The 16,878-nt window shown below is 45.4% G+C and overlaps 1 protein-coding gene across 1 annotated transcript in view; it reads right to left on the reverse strand.

The window, feature by feature from the left end:
• Positions 1 to 16,878, reverse strand: part of LOC120941515 (transient receptor potential cation channel subfamily V member 6-like) — a 199,907-nt gene that overhangs the window by 155,961 nt on the left and 27,068 nt on the right. Inside the window, exons 2-5 of the mRNA XM_040354950.1 lie at positions 10,325 to 10,427; positions 8,533 to 8,687; positions 4,918 to 5,004; positions 518 to 668 (exon numbers count right to left, since the gene is read on the reverse strand). Coding sequence (XP_040210884.1) covers positions 518 to 668; positions 4,918 to 5,004; positions 8,533 to 8,687; positions 10,325 to 10,427 — 496 coding nt within the window. The remainder of the gene's footprint in view (positions 1 to 517; positions 669 to 4,917; positions 5,005 to 8,532; positions 8,688 to 10,324; positions 10,428 to 16,878) is intronic.

Consider the following 16,878-nt stretch of genomic DNA (forward strand, 5'->3'; position numbering starts at 1 on the left):
GAAATTTGAAAATTTACGTCGTTTGCGTAAGTCGTCCGTGAATGGCGCTGGACGCCATTTACGTTAAAGTCGAAACCAATGACGTCCTTGCGACGTCATTTAGCGCAATCCACGTCGGGAAAATTTAGGGACGGCGCGGGAACGTGCCTAATTTAAATGATACACGCCCCATTTGAATTAGGCGGGCTTGCGCCGGACGGATTTACGCTACGCCGCCGCAAGTTTACAGGCAAGTGCTTTGTGAATCAAGCACTTGCCCATAAAACTTGCGGCGGTGTAACGTAAATGCAATACGTTACGCCGCCGGAATTCTACGTGAATCTGGCCCACAGTACTTTAAACATAACCTGTAATTTTACTTTTATAAATTAGTTATGTTACTACCAATATCAGATAAACAAGTAGAATCTAAAACTTACAGAATTATCCATTAATAGATTTGGAGTTAATGTTATTTTTTTTATCCGCTTACTAAAATCTTATATTACTTTCTAAAGTGACAATGCTGTTATGTTACCTCCTCTCTTTAGTAAAAAGGTGACCATATCTGGGTAATCCACAGCAGCTGCTATGTGTAGAGGGGTGATGCCATGCTGGTCTGCTTTGTTTACCTTAGCCTGGCGCTCAATCAAGAACTGGGCGACTTCAATGTGCCAACTTTTGGCTACCTAAGTGTGAAACACACAAAACATTTTAATCAAAAACTGTGCTTTCCAATGGAAGAACAGTGTACAGTATGTAATACGTGGCAGAAGACTAGGAGTCACATAAGGGGGCAGATCCACATACATCTGCGCCGGGCGCAGCGTATGTAAGATACGCTACGCCGCTGTAACTTACTTTGAGTTGGTTTGAATCCTCAACGAATTTGCCCTGTAAGTTACGGCGGCGTAGTGTATCTCTCGTGGCGTAAGGGCGCGGAATTCAAAATCGGCGGGTAGGGGGCGTGTTTCATTTAAATGAAGAGCGTCCCCGCGCCGAACGAACTGCACATGCGTCGTCCGTAAAAACTCCCAGGGTGCATTGCTCCAAATGACGTCGCAAGGACGTCATTGTTTTTGACGTGAACGTAAATGGCGTCCAGCCCCATTCACGGACGACTTACGCAAACGATGTAAAATTTTCCAAATTAGACGCGGGAACGACGGCCATACTTAACATTGAGTATGCCACCATATAGCAGCTTTAACTATACGCCGGAAAAAGCCGTACGGAAACGACGTAAAAAAATGCGACGGCCGCGCGTACGTTCGTGGGTCGTCGGAAATAGCTCATTTGCATACTCGACGTGGATTACGACGGGAACGCCACCTAGCGGCCGCCGAAAAATTGCATCTTAGATCCGACGGCGTACGAAGACGTACGCCTGTCGGATCTAACCCAGATGCCGTCGTATCTTGTTTTTAGGATTCAAAACAAAGATACGACGTACAAAATTTGAAATTACGCGGCGTATCAAGAGATACTCCGGCGTAATTTCTTTGAGGATCTGCCCCAAGGTGTCTAGGCCCTGAGGGTTAAATAAGAACCATGCAACCTGACCTGTGCTGGCTACAAGGGCAGTTGGAAGTGATTGTGCATATTTGTTCCATATAAAGTGGACGGTGACTACACAAGAGTTCTATATACCGTACATCTCTAACACAAGCAAGTAGAAAACACAGGCTTTAAAAATGGCTAATGAAACTAGGTGGCAATAAAAAGCCAACAGTGGCTCTAACCCCTTCACACTCAAAACTACATCTAAAACAAAATGAAAAGCTGTAGCTGGAGTTGGGTTTTGAATGGTTATAGTTACACCCCTATGGTCGCTGTAGACTTGGTCCAGCTTTGGCTTCTAAGATGGAGCCACAGGTAGGAGAAGGCCATATAGTTGAAGTCAGAATGAGGACACCTTTAGCTGGATTCAGAAAGACTTACGCCGGCGTATCTAATCATACGCCGCGTAAGTCCATGGATGCGCCGTCGTATCTATGCGCCGTATTCTTGTACCAAGATACGCCTGAATTTTGGCAGCATACGACCGACGTAAGTCTCCTACGCTGTCGTATCTTGGGTGCATATTTACTCCCATTTACTTCCATTGATTTACGAATCGAATATGTAAATGAGCGAGATACGCCGATTCACGAACGTATTTGCGCCCGTCGCAGTAAGCTACGCCGTTTACGTAAGGTGTACGTCCGGCGTAAAGATAAACCACCAAAAAGCTGGTCTAAGTCGTTTAGGGTATGGAGGTCGGAATTGCCGTCGGATTTTACGTCGTTTACGTAAGTCGTACGTGAATGGGGTTGGGCGTAGGTTACGTTCATGTCGAACGCATTGAGCCGTCGTATCTTAGGGAGTATATGCAACGTGATTCTGAGCATGCGCGTGCATGCGCCGTTCGTTCGGTGCTTCATTTACATGGGGTCACGGCTAATTTTAATACAACACGCCCACTACCTTCCTAATTTGAATTAGGCGGGCTTACGCCGGCCCATTTACGCTACGCTGACGTAACTTAGGGAGCAATTGGTTTGTGAATACTGTACTTGCCTCTCTATGTTACGTCGGTGTAGCGCATATGAGCTGTGCTACGCCTGCTTAAACATACGCCGCTCTACGTGAATCTGGGCCCTTGTGCCTGTTGACAGCAGTCACCGTGACTCCATTTTAGTAACCACAGTTGGACAGAGACTGGAGTGATGGTAGGTGAGTTGCTTGCACCACCAAGCAACTAAATCGCTCTCTCATTATTTCTAACCACATCTACTTGCAAAAACTTACCACAGGAGTGCTTGTTTGCAGGACAAGAAGGTGTGGTATGACAGTGGAATCAGGATGCAAACGTTTCTGGAGTGTTTGCTGGGGTGCAAAGCATGAAGAAAAGCGTGGTTCCTGTCTCACTTCCTGCCACTGTACGTGTAATTTCCCTTCCGTGGGCCGCCACCACCTCTTTGTGGAGACCACTACAAGAGGTCAAAGCTCCCTATGCTCGAAAAGGGAAGCAAAACCGCTAAAAACACCCGTAAGCGGCGCCAGCCTAACACACTGCCAATAAGTGGCACCCAGGGCAGACCGCCCCTCTGTTGGTCGGCCACTGTCTCTAGGGTAAACTACCAAAAGCACCTATATTTGGCTAATCAAGATCAGCAGTGTATTGTTGGCAGCTGGAAGAATATTAAATAATCCAAATACTGACACTTGGCTTGCCACCCTAGTAGACACAAGATTTGGCACACCCCTTTTTAGATCAACTGGAATGCAGAATATATCTATTAGACATGAGCAGTGTTGCCAACCTACCAGATTGAAATTTACTGGCACAGCCACGTTTTTACTGGCATTTCACAAAAGTTACTAAGTTTAATTTTTAGGTGCAAATTTCAGTATTTAGGCTACAAACAAGTACGCTAGGCAAATAGCAATGTGATTTAAGGTAGATATTAAGGTAAAAAAACATGTTTTTGTTATTTTCGATATAATAAGGGCAAATTATTTAGTCACATCACCCCCTGCCTCCATCCCCCTCTGCCACCAACACCCCCTGCCTTCACCCCCTCTGCGATACCACAATCTCCCTCTGCCTCCAATCTCCCCTATGCCCCCTGCCTCCAATCACCCCCTGCCTCCAATCACCCCCTGCCTCCATCGTCCCCTGCCTCCATCCCCCTCTGCAGTGCCACCAACAACCCCTGTCTCCATCTCCCACCCTCTGTGGTGCCACCGTCCCCCTCTGCGGTGCCACCAACACCCCCTGCCACTAACACCTCCTGACTCCAATCTCCCCCTGCCTCCATCCCCCTCTGTGGTGCCACCGCAGCCACCATCACCCCCTTCCTCCAATCACCCCCTGCCTCCAATCTCCATGCGCAGTTCCAAGCCGAACCGATCTGGGCTATTTTTACTGGCACATTCCCGCAACTACGGACATTTACAAACGGGGGAAAAAAGTGCCAGTTTTTACGAACTGTCCGTAAAAATACGAACTGTTGGCAACACTGGACATGAGAAGTGTGAATTGTGCTGATCTCTGTGGGGTCACAGCTTCAAGTGGACCTGTCATCAGACAGACAATTGGTGGAGCTTTTCCCCAAAATTCTACTATTGCTGTATATTGTGGCATGTCAAAAATGTATTCCTGTGGATTTAGAAAGTTACATCAAGGTCCACTTTAAGCTCTGGGCTCCCTGCGGAACACTTGTGGAGTCTCCACAACTGTTATCAATGCCAAAGGTGCTCCAATGCAGTAGAGGGTTTTTTTTTTCTCTCCTCTCTTTCTATATTTTAGCATATACTCAATAAAGGGAATGTTTTCCCCTTACAATAACTTTTTTTGTATTTTCACCTTTCATAATGGAGGGGAATATGATTTCCCCCCTTTTTTTTCTTTATATACACAATAAGGGGAACTATTCCCCCTATAATATTTTTTTTCTTTTTTTTTCACTTTTCACAATATCGGGGATTTTGCTCCTCTTCTTACCCCCCTTTTTTTTTTTTGGTGTGTGTTTGCACTTTAAAAATATTAATAATATTCACAAAAAGGGAAAAGTATATCCATTATAATAAAGAATAAATTGGCCTTATCCACCTTCCCCCCATTTTTTTTTCCCTCTCCCCCCATCCCCGCCCCCTCCCCCCCTTCCGCTATGGGTGTTTGAGCCCTGCCCCCCCCCCCCCAGAGAATTTTAGAGGGAAAATTAGACCTGGGGGCAAAATGGGAGGAAGTAACCCAGAAGTAGTATTGGTAGAAGATGTTTCCTCTCTTCTCTTTTTATATGTGTAAGGGGTACTTATTGAGACCATATATGTTGTAAGTTTGTATGTTGATTGTATGTTGTATTTATTGTATTGTTTGGAAAAAATGTATAAAAGAATTTTGTAAAAAAAAAAAAAAAAAGTATACGAAGATAATTGTATCTTCAGTCTCACCTCATGCATAGCTGTCTGTCCATACTTGTCAACTTCATTCACATCACAGCCTTTGGAAAGGAGCTGATCGATGGTTTCCAAATTAATCTGCAATGTATCACAAATGTATTACTTTGTTCATGAACATCTAAATTGAAAAAAAAAAGTTTTATTTCTATTTGAAGAAACGTTGTAATTCTTACTCTGAAAGAAAATTATGCTTACTGATATCCTTTGAGTTTCTTACCTTATGTGTGTATATTTTACATTTATTGTGTCTTTGTGTATTTTTCTGCGGTTGATAAATACAGTAGGTTATTTTTTTATATAACTAGTAGCGGTTAGTCACATGCAACTAGAACTGTCTGGCAATGGTAAAGACATGGTGTAGCTTATACAAATAACTTACACACACAGTGACATACAGTGACATAATGGGGTTGACTTATTAACCACTTAAGACTCGGACCATTATGCAGGTTAAGGACCTTGCCCCTTTTTGCGATTCGGCACTGCGTCGCTTTAACTGACAATTGCACGGTCGTGCGACGTGGCTCCCAAACAAAATTGGCGTCCTTTTTTTCCCACAAATAGAGCTTTCTTTTGGTGGTATTTGATCACCTCTGCAGTTTTTATTTTTTGCGCTATAAACAAAAATAGAGCGAAATTTTTTTAAAAAAAAATCAATATTTTTTACTTTTTGCTATAATAAATATCCCCCAAAAATATATAAAAAAACTTTTTTTCCCTCAGTTTAGGCCGATACGTATTCCTCTACATATTTTTGGTAAAAAAAAATCGCAATAAGCGTTTATCGATTTGTTTGCGCAAAATTTATAGCATTTACAAAATAGGAGATAGTTTTATTGCATTTTTATGAATAATTTTTTTTTTACTACTAATGGCGGCGATCAGCAATTTTTTTCGTGACTGAGACATTATGGGGGACACATCGGACAATTTTGACACATTTTTGGGACCATTGTCATTTTCACAGCAAAAAGTGCTATAAAAATGCACTGTTTACTGTGAAAATGACAATTGCCGTTTTGGAGTTAACCACTAGGGGGCGCTGTAGGGGTTAAGTGTGACCTCATATGTGTTTCTAACTGTAGGGGGGCGGGGCTGGACGTGTGACGTCATTGATTGTCTTTCCCTATATCAGGGAAGAAACGATCACTGACACTGCCACAGTGAAGGTGTGTTTACACTCACCTCTCCCTGTTCTTCAGCTCTGGTGACCGATCGCGGGACACCGGCGGCGATCGGGTAAGCGGGTCCCGCGGGAGTAACACCTATGAAGACTTCCTGACACCAATGATGGGATTATGTAACTAGAGTGGGTTCCACAATTTTCATTCCTTTCATTCTGTTACTGGAGCACGTACCCCCCCCGGGGGTATGTGCACCAAGGGCAGGGGGTACGCCGCCCAGAGCCAGCACCACCAGCGGCGTCGGGAGAGGGGCGCTGATGGGGCTGACTACCCGGCGCGGATCAGTGACATAGATGTCCCACCTCCTATGATGGACATCACGTTGATCCAATACCGGGACGTAAGATGTCCATCATAGGAGCCGCCGGTCCAGGAGGCGGGACTTTGTGGACACTGCAGCGGAAGATCCATACTCTGTGTAAACCGGTGGGCGGTGGCTCTCCTCTCCCCATGCGGGTGCTTATGGGCACTGGTGAGTGGCTGAGGCTGTGCCGATGGGCACTGGCAAGGCTGTGCTGGTGGGTACTGGTGACTGGTGAGGCTGCTCTGATGGGCACAGGTAAGGCTGAGCTGATAGGCTGCATTGATTGGCACAGGTAAAGGCTGCACTCATCAGGCTGCATTGATGGGCACTGATAAGGCTGCAATAATGGGCACTGGTAAGGCTGAGCTGATGGGCACTTATCAGACTGCATTGATGGGCACAGGTAAGGCTGAACTGATAGGCAGTCACTTCCAGCGCTAAGAGGTCATCCACAATTGGATAGGACCATGGGACAACAAATCCAAATGCTTGATGGATACAGCCCTCCTCAGACAGGGGAATCCAAAGTGAAACTACAAAAACAAACAGGAAGGCGCCAGCACCTAGTGTATTACCAAAAATCTATTACGACAATAAAAACTGGTAAAGATGGATACTCACAAAAATTAAACTGATAAAAGGCAATAAACCACAAGATGCAATACAGTGCAGGGTGCGTGTACTTCCAATTGCATCGCGCTATGGTGACTGACGCGTTTCGGGTGCACACCCCCTTCCTCAGAGCTAAGCTGACAATGTTCAAGTACTTAAATCAGAACACACATACATAGCTCCTCCCCAGAAGGAGAGGGTGGAAACCAACAGGATCACGTGCCAGAATTTTTTTTTTATATATGTGAATTCAACATATAAAAACATAGGCCCAGATTCAGATAGAGATACGCCGTCGTATCTCTGAGTTCTGCCGGTCGTATCTATGCGGCTGATTCATAGAATCAGTTCCGCATAGATCTCCCTAAGATCCGACAGGTGTAAGTTACTTACACCGTCGGATCTTAGACTGCAATTCCAGGCCGGCCGCTATGTGGCGTTTAGTTTTTTTACACGCGACGAGTATGCAAATGAGGATTTCCGCCGATTCAGAAACGAATACCGCCCGTCGCTTTTTTTTTACGTCGCTTGCGTTCGGCTTTTTCTGGCGTATACCGTATTTATTGGGGTATAGCGCGCTCCCGCGTATAGCGCGCACCCCTAAAGTTGCCCAGAAATTCCTGTGAAAAAAAGATTTTTGTACTTACAGTTTGGTGTCTTGCGCGGCGTCCATCGGCGGCCTCGTCGGGTCCAGCGTCCGTCTGCGGCTTCGGGTGTCCTCTTCGTCGGGTCCGGCGTCCTTCTCGCTCGTTTCCCGCTTTCCCGCGCCGAGTTTGAATACTGCGCCGGCATATACCGAGCGCAGTACACTCACGTATAGTCGGCAATGCTCGCGCTGACGTCCTGGACGTACAGGACGTGAGCGCGAGTGTAGCCGAGACTGCCCGACTATACACGAGTGTACTGCGCTCGGTATATGTCAGCGCAGTATTCAAACTCGGCGCGGGAAAGCGGGTATTGGCGTATATCGCGCACCCACGATTTTGCCCTGATTTTCAGGGCAAAATAGTGCGCTGTATACGCCGATAAATACGGTAGTTACCCCTGCTATGTGAGGGGTATCCTATGTTAAGTATGGCCGTCGTTCCCGCGGCGAGTCGTTTGCGTAAGTCGATTCAGAAAAGAGCTGGACGCAAGTTACCCTCACGCTGAAACCAATGACGTCCTAGCGACGTCATTTGGAGCAATGCACGCTGGGAAAATTCGCGGACGGCGCATGCGCTGTTCGATCAGCGCGGGGACGCGCCTGATTTAAATTGTAGACGCCCCCTAGCCGCGGAATTTGAATTTTGAGTTTTGAGGTAAGTGCTTTCTGACTTAGGCACTTGCCTCAAAAACTTGCGCCGGCGGATTGTAAATCAGATAGGTTACGCGGATCTAAAGATCCGCTAACCTATCTGAATCTGGCCCATTGATGATAAAGAAATGATGCGTCTGCATTGCGGGGAACGCGGACGCAAAGCTTTACAATCACTTTAAGGGCGTTTGTTACATTTTGACAGTTACCTGTTCATCTTCATTTTTGGATAACTTTATAAAATAATTCAAGACGGTGTCATTGGACCCTTTTATAGCGACTTGTTCAGGCAGATGAACGGAATTTTCATTTTGGTCCTCGTTCTTCGCTTGGAGCCCAGAATAGGTTTCTGAGGAACTGCGACCTGAATTCATCAAAAGACATGAAAACAGCAGAGGACATGATCCTGGTTTTATTGATAGTGCTGTTCATTCATAGAAATACAGTGGAATCTCGGTTTACGAGTAACGCGGTTAACGAGCATTTTGAAAGACAAGCAACTTAAAAAAAAAATCCTGACTCGGTTTGCGAGTGTTTTCTCGCAAGACGAGCAGAATTCAAGCTTATGGGGTGTGCAGTACCGCATTTGGCCTGAAATGGGAGGGGGGCGCCGGAGCAGAGCCGATCGGAGCCATTCGGAAATACTCCGTTCCCCGGTGTTACCGAGCCTTTCCGAGGTCAACCAAGCTGTCCCCGATCATTTCCAAGGCTCTCCGGCGCCCCCCCCAACTCTGGCCACATGCAGTATTGCATGCCATTAACCACTTAAGGACCGGACCAATATGCTGCTAAATGACCCAAGGGTTTTTCGGCACTGCGTCGCTTTAACAGACGATTGCGCGGTCGTGCGACGTGGCTCCCAAACAAAATTGGCGTCCTTTTTTCCCCACAAATAGAGCTTTCTTTTGGTGGTATTTGATCACCTCTGCGGTTTTTATTTTTTGCGCCAAAAATAGAGCGACAATTTTGAAAAAACTTCAATATTTTTTACTTTTTGCTATAATAAATATCCCCCAAAAACATATATAATTTTCTTTTTTTCCTCAGTTTAGGCCGATACGTATTCTTCTACCTATTTTTGGTAAAAAAAATCGCAATAAGCGTTTATCGATTGGTTTGCGCAAAATTTATAGCGTTTACAAAATAGGGGATAGTTTTATTTTTTTTATTTTTTTTACTCCTAATGGCGGCGATCAGCGATTTTTTTCGTGACTGCGACAATATGGCGGACTCTTCGGACAATTTTGACACATTTTTGGGACCATTGTCATTTTCACAGCAAAAAATGCATTTAAATTGCATTGTTTATTGTGAAAATGACAGTTGCAGTTTGGAAGTTAACCACAGGGGGCGCTGTAGGAGTTAGGGTTCACCTAGTGTGTGTTTACAACTGTAGGGGGGTGTGGCTGTAGGACTGACGTCATCGATCGAGTCTCCCTATAAAAGGGATCACACGATCGATGCAGCCGCCACAGTGAAGCGCGGGGAAGCCGTGTTTACATACGGCTCTCCCCGTTCCTCAGCTCCGGGGAGCGATCGCGAGGGGGCGGCTAGAAACGAATAGCCGCGCCCTCATCCCGGATCGCTCCTGAAGCCACGGGAACCGCCGCATGTACGGGGGGGGTCCTGATCGGATCCCCGACCCGCGTCTAGGCAGGGACGTACATGTACGCCAATGTGCCTGTCCGTGCCATTCTGCCGACGTATATGTACATGCGGCGGTCCGGAAGTGGTTAAAGTCAATGCGGAACAAATTATTTTAGTTTCTATTGACTTCTATGGGGAAACTCGCTTTGATACGCAAGTGCTTTGGATTACGAGAATTCTCCTGGAATGGATTATGCTCGAAATCCAAGGTTCCACTGTATAAAAAAACATGTTAAAGCTACTTTCAGGTAAACCTCTTGTAATAATAACTCAAAATATTTTTTCCCTGGATATACAAGATCTCCTGTACTGTATATGAGCATTTTCAAGTCGACTCTCAAGTGAACCCAATACCTGATTTCGAGGTGTCATCCTTTGATCTCTTCAGAACAGGCATGTATTTGGCATACTGAGCTTGGATCCAAGATGGCTTCTCCTCAGCAGTCTTATCATCCTCCTGCAAATATAAACTATTGTTATCAAAGACAACAATGGGCACATCACATGGTCAGTAGTGCAGCTCTCATAGAATAGAGTTAGCAGTGCCGGCCCAAGACATTGTGCTGCCTGGTACCAAGAATGAACTGCTCCCCACCCCCCCCAAAAAAAAATTACGCCCACCAAAATGCCCCCACATCCATTATTATATATCATGATAACTGAAGTGGACCTATCTTGGCTCTATACATGTATATAGGAGTATAATAAGGACCTGTTATGGCTCTATTCATGCAATTAACCCCACAGTGGAGTGGAGAGCGGCGCTGGCGGAATGGGATGGCGTGCAGGCGGCAATTTGCTGCCCCCCTGAAAGTGCTGCCTGGTACAATGGTACCATCGGGTCCCATGGTAGGGCCGGCCCTGAGAGTTAGGGGCAGATCCACAGTGCAAGTACACCGGTATATCTACTGATGCGCCGGCGTACTTTCAAATTTCCTGCGTCGTATCTTTGTTATAATTCCTCAAAACAAGATACGACTGCTTCTGGGTTAGATCCGACAGGCGTACGTCTTCGTACGCCTTCGGATCTAAGATGCAATTCTTCGGCGTCCGCTGGATGGCGTTCACGTCGTTTTCCGCGTCGGGTATGCAAATTAGCTATTTCCGACGATCCATGAACGTACGAGCGGCCGTCGCATTTTTTTACGGCGTCTCTAGTCGGCTTTTTCCGGCGTATAGTTAAAGCTGGTATTTCGTCGTGTATAGTTAGACTTGCCATGTTAAGTATGGCCGTCGTTCCCGCGTTTAATTTGAATTTTTTTTTGCGTAAGTCGTCCGTGAATCAGGATGAACGTAATTCACGTCTATGTTCAAAAAAATGACGTCCTTGCGACGTCATTTAGCGCAATGCACGGCGGGAAATTTAGGGACGGCGCATGCGCAGTTCATTCGGCGCGGGGACGCGCTTCATTTAAATGAAACACGCCCCCTAATCGCCGATTTGAATTCCGCGCCCTTACGCCGCCAGAGATAGACTACGCCGCCATAACTTATGGCGCAAAAAATCTTTCTGGATTCGATTTAAAGCCAGGTAAGGTACGGCGGCGTAGCGTATCTCTGATACGCTGCGCGGGTGCAGATCTCTGTGGATCTGCCCCCAAGTGACCACATTGCACAGGGGACTTCCACTAGACATGTGCGGTTCGTTTCGTTTTGGAATTAAAATTCAGACACATTTTTCGTTATTCGGAAATACGGATGTATCTGAGTTCCCAAATTATAAAAAGTAACAAATTTTAACAGATCCAAAATAACTAAATTAAATATGGCTGGAATTTGAATTCGAAGCAGATTGAAAATAAAAGAATAGAATAAAATAGAATAGAAATGAAAGGATCAGAATAGAAAATAATAGAATAGATTACAATAAAATAGAACAAAATAGAAGAAAATGATAGAATAAAAATGTATAATAAAAAAAAGAATATAACCGTATCCCAAATTTTGAATTTCAATAGAATAGTTTAGAATAGAATAGAAAACAATAAAATCGTTTAGAAAATAATAGAAAATAAAATAATAGAATAGAAAGAACAATAGAATAAAATAGAAAAAAATCTAACCATCTTCCGAAATTTGAATTTCGAATAGAATAAATTAGAATTTGAATCGAATTTGAAAACGAATAAATAAAATGAAACAAATTCTGAAAGCAAATTAAACAAAATAAACTAAATGAGATTACTTAAATAACGAAACCTGATGAATTTTTTTGTTCTGTATTTTCTGTATCTATTTTCAAATAAAGTTTGTGCAACTGTTTTTAATGTAAATTGTTAAACGTCATTTATTTTTATTTTTTGCTGTCTAGATAGTAAATGTGCTAGAAAAATGTTGTATTGTTTGCAAAGTGCGGTAATCTAATATATATATATATACACACACACAGTATCTCACAAAAGCGTATACACCCCTCTCATTTTTGTAATTTTTTTTATATCTTTTAATGTGACAACACAACACAAGGAATTGGGCTATAGTTACACTTTTAATGCTATTAGAGCCTATATACACAATATTACCAAAAGTATTGGGACGCCTGCCTTTACACACACACTTTAATGGAATCCCAGTCTTAGTCCATAGGGTTCAATATTGAGTTGGCCCCGCCCTTTGCAGCTATAACAGCTTCAACTCTTCTGGGAAGGTTTAGGAGTGTGTCTATGGGAATGTTTGACCATTCTTCCAGAAGCACATTTGTGAGGTCAAGTCCTGATGTTGGATGAGAAGGCCTGGCTCACAGTCTCTGCTGTAATTAAAGATGTCCTAGTATAGGGTACTGCGCACTGGTCCAAATCATTTGGTGGAGGGGGGATTATGGTGTGGGCTTGTTTTTTGGGGGTTGGGCCCTTAGTTCCAGTGAAGGGAACTCTTATGCCGCGTACACACAGTCGTTTTTCGGCATGAAAAAAAACGACATTTTTCAGCATGTCCAAAAAACAACGTTTTTCCAACTTCATCATTAAAAACGATGTTGCCCACACACCATTGTTTTTAAAAAGTGATGAACAAAGCGCGGTGGCGTACAACACGTACGACGGCACTCTGAAGGGGAAGTTCTATTCCACTTTGGGATGCTTTAGCTGATTCCGTGTTAGTAAAAGACGTTTCGCGCTTTTCTGTCTGTTACAGCGTGCTGAATGTGCTTACTCCATTATGAACGGTAGTTTTACCAGAACGAGCGCTCCCGTCTCATAACTTGCTTCTGGGCATGCGCGGGTTTAAAACATAGTTTTAGCCCACACACGATCATTTTTTACAACCCGAAAAACTACATTTTAAATAACGACATTAAAAAATGCAGCATGTTTGAATTTATTTTTTGTCGTTTTTCAGAAGCCGAAAAACTATGTGATTTTAAATTACGTTTTTAAAAATGTCGTTTTTTTTTCATGCCGAAAAACGACCGTGTGTACGCGGCATTAAGGCGTCAGCATACCAAGATATTTTGGATGATTTCATGCTCCCAACTTTGTAGGAACAGTTTGGGGACGACCCCTTCCTGTTCCAACATGACTGCCCACCAGTGCACAAAGCAAGGTCCATAAAGACATGGATGAGCAAGTTTGGGGTGGAGGAACTTGACTGGCCTGCACAGAATCCTGACGTCAACCCCCATAGAACACCTTTGGGATGAATTTGTGAGGAGACTTGTGAGCCAAGCCTTCTCGTCCAACATCAGTGCCTGACCTCACAAATATGCTCCTGGAAGAATGGTCAAACATTCCCATAGACACACTCCTAAACCTTGTGGACAGCCTTCCCAGAAGCGTTGAAGGTGTTATAGCTGCAAAGGGTGGGCCAACTCAATATTGAACCCTACGGACTAAGGCTGGGATGCCATTAAAATGCATGTGCGTGTAAAGGCAGGTGTCCCAATACTTTTGGTAGTATAGTGTATGTTTACATAATTTTACAGATGTATGGTAGACAATAAATAACATGGGCCCAGATTCAGCATAGCTTGCGCTATATTTGCGGGGGAGCAGGGCAACGATTTTGCCCTGCGCCCCCGCAAATATTTTGCGCTGCCCTCGATTCACGGAGCAGTAGCTCCGTGAACTGCGAGGGCGCACCGGCAAATTTGCCCGGCGTAAGCGCGCGCAAGTTAAATGATCCCGCCGGGGGCGGGAATCATTTAAATTAGGCGCGCTCTACGCCGAGCGTACAGCGCATGCTCCATCGGGAAACTTTCCCGACGTGCATTGCGGCAAATGACGTCGCAAGGACGTCATTTGCTTCAAAGTGACAATTTCATGGTGCGGGAAGGCCGGTTATACTTTAGCATTGGCTGCCCCTACTATTAGAAGGGGCAACCTTGCGCTAAAGTTGCCATACGGAAACTCCGTACCTGGCTTGCGCGGGGCCCGTGCAAGCTTGTGAATCAGTGGTAGTATGCAATTTGCATACTACACGCTGATCACAATGGGAGCGCCCCCTAGCGGCAAGCACAAGAATGCAGCCTAAAATCTGCGAGGCATAAGTGCCTTATGCCGCGCAGATTTTAAGGTGCAGTCGGTGTAACAAGGTTCCTGAATCAGGAGCACTCGTTACACCAGAGCAAGTAAGCAATTGCGCCGTGTAACTTATGGTTACACGGGCGCAATTGCTTCTTGAATCTGGGCCCATGGTGTCTATCTGCGGCGCGGTGGTGAAATCCTGTAAAGAATGCTGCGGCGGCCTGGCTGTGAAATAATTATATAGGTTTATTTTTACCCTCGTCAGAATCATGCCAGAAGACACATCCATTATGTATGAGGGTAGATCTATCCTGCGGGAGTGTGCGCCTCTTCAGAGCCCGGCGCCCTCCTCTGCCTCCCAGGGCTGCTGTTGTCTCCATCAGATGTTCTGGGCTTTTCCAGGTTCACCCAACATTACAGTAATTAATTGCAGAACAAGAGCAAGGCTGTTTATTAACATGTTATTATGTTCAGCACTTGGGCCGCCGGGTCGCTTTAAAGTGCAAGAAAAATTCAACAAATATGCGTCCGATGCTTCCTGTGCGCTGATTCACTTTCATTTTTACATCTGTATTTTTAACAATTTAACTAAACCTTCTCAGACATTAAACAGACGTTAAAATGTTAAAGCGGGGGTTCACCCTTAGAGGGCACTTTTCCCCCTTAGATTCATGCTCGTTATTACTAGGGGAATCGGCTATTTATTTTAAAATATGAGCTGTACTTACCCGTTTACGAGACGCATCCTCTCCGTCGCTTCCGGGTATGGGCTGCGGGAATGGGCGTTCCTTCTTGATTGACAGTCTTCCGAGAGGCTTCCGACGGTCGCATCCATCGCGTCACGATTTTCCGAAAGAAGCCGAACGTCGGTGCGCAGGCGCAGTATAGAGCCGCACCGACGTTCGGCTTCTTTCGGCTACGAGTGACGCGATGGATGCGACCGTCGGAAGCCTCTCGGAAGGCTGTCAATCAAGAAGGAACGCCCGCTCCCGAAGACCCATACCCGGAAGCGACGGAAGAAGATGCAGCTCGAAAACGGGTAAGTACGGATCATATTTTAATACAAATAGCCGATTCCCCTAGACCGAACGAGCAGGAAGCTAAGGGGAGAAAACATTTTTTTTTATAAATGGGTGAACTCCCGCTTTAACTGTGCCCAAGTAACGTTTTGATAAAATTCGCAATTTTTTAAAGTACGGTATATACTCGAGTATAAGCCGAGTTTTTCAGCACATTTTTTTGCTGAAAATGCCCCCCTCGGCTTATACTCGAGTCACCTTTTTGTGCCTGATCTCCCAGATTTGGGGACCCGGTACTGGCCAGCGGTAAACTTGGCACACATGTAGCCCCATTTCTCCTTTACAAGTGTGCAACGTTTGTTGTCTGGGGGACTTACAGCCGGGGAGCACCGATTTTTTCAAACCGGGCACCCCTTCCATAGACTCCCATGTTAAACATCAGTCTAGTCATGGACACAGAGAGGCATGGGCACAGTGAGGCATGGGCACAGCGAGGCATGGACACAGTGAGGCATGCAAATGGACACCCTAGGCTTATACTCGAGTCACCTTTTTGTGCCTGATCTCCCGGATTTTGGGGACCCAGTACTGGCCAGCCTTAAACTTGGCCCAAACTTGGCACACACGTAGCCCCATTTCTCCTCAACAAGTGTGCAAAGTTTGTTGTCTGGGGGACCTACAGCTGGGGAGCACTGATTTTTCAAACCGGGCACCTCTTTCATAGACTCTCATGTTAAACATCAGTCTAGGCATGGGCACGGTGAGGCATGGGCACAGTGAGGCATGCACATGGACACAGGGAGGCATGGACACAGGGAGGCATGGACACAGTGAGGCATGGGCACAGTGAGGCATGGGCACAGGGAGGCATGCACATGGACACAGGGAGGCATGGACACAGGGAGGCATGGACACAGGGAGGCATGGACACAGTGAGGCATGGACATGGACACAGTGAGGCAAAGTGAGGCATGCAGATGGACACCCTAGGCTTATACTCGAGTCAATATGTTTTCTCAGTTTTTTGTGGTAAAATTAGGTGCCTCGACTTATATTCGGGTCAGCTTATACTCGAGTATATACAGTAGTATTAAACCCTTGTTTTTTGTTTTTTTTTCACATTACAGCACATTGAGCACAATAAAATAAACATTCCCTAATGAACTATGGCCCAGATTCTCAAAGGGCTTACGACGGCACAACGCCATTTGCGCCGTCGTAAGTCCTAATCTGGGCCATCGTATCTATGTGCCTGATCCATAGAATCAGTTACGCATTGATATCCATTAGATCTGACAGGCGTAAGGCTCTTACGCTGCCAGATCTTAAATGCAATTTTTTTTTTCCGCCGCTAGGTGTCGCCTCCGTCGTTTTCCCCGTCGTCTATGCAAATTAGCTATTTACGCGAAATTCCCGAGCGTACGCGCGG

This window comes from Rana temporaria, chromosome 5 (genome assembly GCF_905171775.1).
Source record: "Rana temporaria chromosome 5, aRanTem1.1, whole genome shotgun sequence".
NCBI lineage: Eukaryota > Metazoa > Chordata > Amphibia > Anura > Ranidae > Rana > Rana temporaria.